This window comes from Anguilla anguilla, chromosome 1, assembly GCF_013347855.1.
Source record: "Anguilla anguilla isolate fAngAng1 chromosome 1, fAngAng1.pri, whole genome shotgun sequence".
NCBI classification, from domain to species: domain Eukaryota; kingdom Metazoa; phylum Chordata; class Actinopteri; order Anguilliformes; family Anguillidae; genus Anguilla; species Anguilla anguilla.
Genome location: NC_049201.1, coordinates 86,075,899 through 86,080,472, shown reverse-complemented (window position 1 = coordinate 86,080,472; position 4,574 = coordinate 86,075,899). Strand labels below are relative to the sequence as shown.

Below are 4,574 nucleotides of genomic sequence, written 5' to 3'. Positions count from 1 at the left end.
TTAGTCTTGTTAGACTGTGTGAGACTGTGCCCAGGTTGTGTTAGTCTGTGTTACTCAGTGTAAGGCTGTGTTAGTCTGTGTTAGACTGTGTTAGTCTGTGTTACTCAGTGTAAGGCTGTGTTAGTCTGTGTTAGGCTGTGCTAGTCTGTGTTAGTCTGTGTTAGGCTATGTTAGGCTGTGTTAATCTGTGTTAAGGTGTGTTAGGCTGGAGCATGCAGTTTTAGGAAGAGCTCCTCTTCTCTGTGGGGGTTTTGGGACTGACTGTCTGTCCCCGTCCAGGTTTAGGGATCCGAGCGCCGCTCCGCTGCAGAGATGAACTGGTCGGCCCTGGAGAGCCTGCTCAGCGGGGTCAATAAGTACTCCACGGTGTTCGGGCGGGTGTGGCTGTCCATGGTGTTCGTGTTCCGCGTGCTGGTGTTCGTGGTGGCGGCCCAGCGCGTCTGGGGCGACGAGAGCAAGGACTTCGTCTGCAACACCCGGCAGCCCGGCTGCACCAACGTGTGCTACGACAGCATCTTCCCCATCTCGCACATCCGCCTGTGGGCGCTGCAGCTCATCTTCGTCACCTGCCCCTCGCTCATGGTGGTGGCGCACGTCAAGTACCGCGAGGAGCGCGACAGGAAGTACGTGGCCTCGCACCCCGGGGCGCACCTGTACGCCAACCCGGGCAAGAAGCGCGGCGGGCTGTGGTGGACCTACCTGCTGAGCCTGGTGTTCAAGGCTGCCTTCGACACCGCCTTCCTCTACATCCTCTACTTCATCTACCACGGCTACGACATGCCGCGCCTGTCCAAGTGCTCGCTGGATCCCTGCCCCAACACCGTGGACTGCTTCATCTCCCGGCCCACCGAGAAGAAGATCTTCACGATCTTCATGGTGGCCTCGTCCGCCATCTGCGTGTTCATGTGCCTGTGCGAGATGGCCTACCTCGTGGGCAAGCGCTGCCACAAGGTCCTGCGCATACGGCGGGAGAACGAGCAGCTGCTGTTCGCCGAGCGCCACGACATCACCGCCCTGGCCCGGCCCCGGTCCGAGTACAACCGGCTGGACCCCACCGCCTCGGCCCCGCCCACCTGCGGCATCGCCGACGACGACACGCTCAAGGCCAAGAAAACCAAGAAGGCCAAGGAGGCCGAGAAGATGGAGGAGGCCGCCACAGCCGCCGCCGCGACCGGGAAGATGGCTTAGAGCCGGACGAGACGCGCTGCATCAGCGCAAACGGACAGCTTTAACCAAAAGCCTGCATTCAGCAGAACTGTAACAGACTGTGAACCCTGGGGAAACTACATTTCCCAGAATTCCTTTATGTCTGCCCGTTAAATACCTCTATGTAAGGTGTTCATTTTGCTTAGTTTTTTTTTTAAGTTTCACTCAATGCACTGTTGGAGGGTTCCATTCTCTCTCTCTGTCCCTCTCTCTCTCTCTCTCTTCTCTTCTCATTGGTGTTCTGAGCGATGGGTCAGAAGGTGCAGAGGTATCAGGTGAATCTCAGGTGCAGTAACCCATTCCTGCTCCTCACAGCTCTAAAGCAGCTGAGGTGTAGAGCGTGTAAAGGCTGACGGCACCCAGTCCTCTGAACACGCAGGGTTTCCGTGTGTGAGCTGGGTCTGAACACGCAGGGTTTCCGTGTGTGAGCTGGGTCTGAACACGCAGGGTTTCCGTGTGTGAGCTGGGTCTGAACACGCAGGGTTTCCGTGTGTGAGCCACAGTCTGAACACGCAGGGTTTCCGTGTGTGAGCTGGGTCTGAACACGCAGAGTCCTGTGAACACGCAGGGTTTCCGTGTGTGAGCTGGGTCTGAACACGCAGGGTTTCCGTGTGTGAGCTGGGTCTGAACACGCAGGGTTTCCGTGTGTGAGCTGGGTCTGAACACGCAGGGTTTCCGTGTGTGAGCTGGGTCTGAACACGCAGGGTTTCCGTGTGTGAGCTGGGTCTGAACACGCAGGGTATCTGTGTGTGAGCTGGGTCTGAACACGCAGGGTTTCCGTGTGTGAGCCACAGTCTGAACACGCAGGGTTTCCGTGTGTGAGCTGGGTCTGAACACGCAGGGTTTCCGTGTGTGAGCTGGGTCTGGTGCTTTTGCCAGCTGTGCTGGGCATCTCTACACAGTGCTGTTAGAGCGCCTCCTGTGGTCAGCCTGGGCTCTGCAGCGTGCAGCGCTCTGAGGGAGTGAGTGCGCCGTTTCTGCTGCGAAACCACGGAGTGAAGCAGGGGACTCTGGGAAATTTAAGAAGCGTTTCAGAGCCGTGGCACACACACGCACATGTGACCCAAATTAGAGAAAAACATGAAAGAAAAAAAAATCAGAGATAAAAACAGACTGCATTACGCTATTTCCCCAAGATTTACGGCCTCCATTTACACATTGATTTTCTCATTTAACATCTTCATTTCCACCGGAGCACTCGCACAACGGAAACGTTCCCCATGGACCAAAACGGATTTACAGCCACAGCTGGGGGGCGGGGGGAACAGAACCTGCACACAGAACCCGCAGCACATTCAGAACCTCACCGCACAGGGCAGGCAGGTACAGGGAGACACACGAGTCACCTTCACAGAGAAACTGGACCTCCGGCACCAACAGACACCCGCCTGTGAATAACTGATCTTGTGTAAATACAAGTCTATTTCTCTCCCTCTCTCTCACTCTCACTCTCTCGTTATGTTTACATGCAATATAAAAGTGATCTGCTGCCTCCTGCTATCTAATAGCACATGTACTATATGTGCACGCACACGTGTCTGTGTGTGTCTGTGTATGTATATTTATAGGCAGATATAGGGCTGTAATTCCTATATGGATCACTGGATATGGATGTATGTGTATGAATGTGTGTGTGTGTATATATATATATATATATATATATATATATATATGTATATATATACGGGGGGCGACATAGCTCAGGAGGTAAGACCGATTGTCTGGCAGTCGGAGGGTTGCCGGTTCAAACCCCGCCCTGGGCGTGTCGAAGTGTCCTTGAGCAAGACACCTAACCCCTAACCCCTAACTGCTCTGGCGAATGAGAGGCATCAATTGTAAAGCGCTTTGGATAAAAGCGCTATATAAATGCAGTCCATTTACCATTTACCATATACAACTTACACAACAGTTGTCTATTTTAAGGTTGCACCTGTCCCAGCTTGCAGCAGTTACCTGTACAGGTAGGTTGTGTTTAATGTCTCCAGCAGGACACACCCTCACACCTGCGCAGTATGCAAAAGCCCCCGGGCAATGTCCCAAAAGTCCCGTGCAAACCAAAACAGTGCTGTGAACAAATTCAGTTTTTCCACAGGTGAACACATGAATAACAAACAGGTGTAATATGGTCTTCGGTGATACTTTGCATTATATCAGAACAATATTTTTGTACTGTTGGTCTATCGAATGCATCTCTATTTATGACCTTTTTGAAATAAATAAAAATGAAACACAGTGTTTGCCCTTCTAATTATTCCCCTGTGGATTACGCATTCAATCGCTGAGTTCCCCAAACCCGTATAGCTTTAGTCTGTACCAGCTTCGAATGATGTTTTCAGGTAGTATAATGGGTAAGGAACTGGTCTTGCAACTTAAAGTTCACAGGTTCGATAGGACACTGCCGTTGTACCCGCGAGCAAGGTGCTTAACCTGCATTTCTTCAGTATATATTCAGCTGTATAATTGGAGGCAATTATAAATGCTACGTAAAAGAGCGTCATAAGAGCATAAAAGCATGTAATATAATGTTTCCACTGATTAAACAGCATTATGCGTTTTCCTGAAAAAAATGTCCATGCACCAAAGAGATGGTCCTCAGCTAAATTCAAGGACAAACTGCAAAGGGAAAAAAATTATTAGCGCCTTCCAATGCAATACCTTCGTGACTATGGTCCTCCGCAGATTACATTTTCCACCGCTTACGAAACACTCGTACAGCCCGAATTTCAGCCCTTGCCCAATTTCGGGGGGTTTCAGGCTCGCTGAGTCACTCGTTTGTTATGACCCTAAAGCATAATAGCCGTGGCTGAAGCTCGCAAACAGCATTCCGCCAGGAAGCCGGGCTGAATTGCGAGTGCTAGTCAACAGGCTACATTTATAATGCTATGCCCTGACGCAGGTTTGTGTCACATATGCCGGCATGCACTGCTAAATTTAGTTTTCTAAAACAAAGAATGACGTGTTCCTGTTTAAGCCAGCTCGCGCTTTAGAACACATTAGAACACGCACACAGAGCGCTAGTTCAGACGAAATTTGCTTGAAGGAAAGGTAACATAACTTCGACGCAAGCTTTAATGTCTTTGGTATTTAGCAAATGCATTGTAATATTTATATCTTTGTTTTCTACTTATTTTTCTGTCTTGACTATAAACGATATAGTATGGTTGCTCTCCAATAATGGGATTCGGATAAACCTGGAATCTAGCTGGTGAACGACTGTGTTCGTATATCGCTCGTTAAAAACATAAAACATTTTCTACCTACGTCGATTTAACCCATCTGGCTAACAAGCGACATTGTTTGAGTATTTAAAATAGGCTGGGTGAGCTACATGCGTCATTTTTTCCAAATATTCCGTCCCAATCGAAACT

The 4,574-nt window shown here is 50.0% G+C and overlaps 1 protein-coding gene across 1 annotated transcript in view; it reads left to right on the top strand.

Moving 5' to 3' along the window:
* Positions 1–2,641, top strand: part of LOC118210192 (gap junction beta-4 protein-like) — a 5,657-nt gene extending 3,016 nt beyond the window's left edge. The window contains exon 2 of the mRNA XM_035386166.1: positions 280–2,641. Coding sequence (XP_035242057.1) covers positions 313–1,188 — 876 coding nt within the window. The 5' untranslated portion in view covers positions 280–312 and the 3' untranslated portion in view covers positions 1,189–2,641. The remainder of the gene's footprint in view (positions 1–279) is intronic.
* Positions 2,642–4,574: the final 1,933 nt, after the last annotated feature.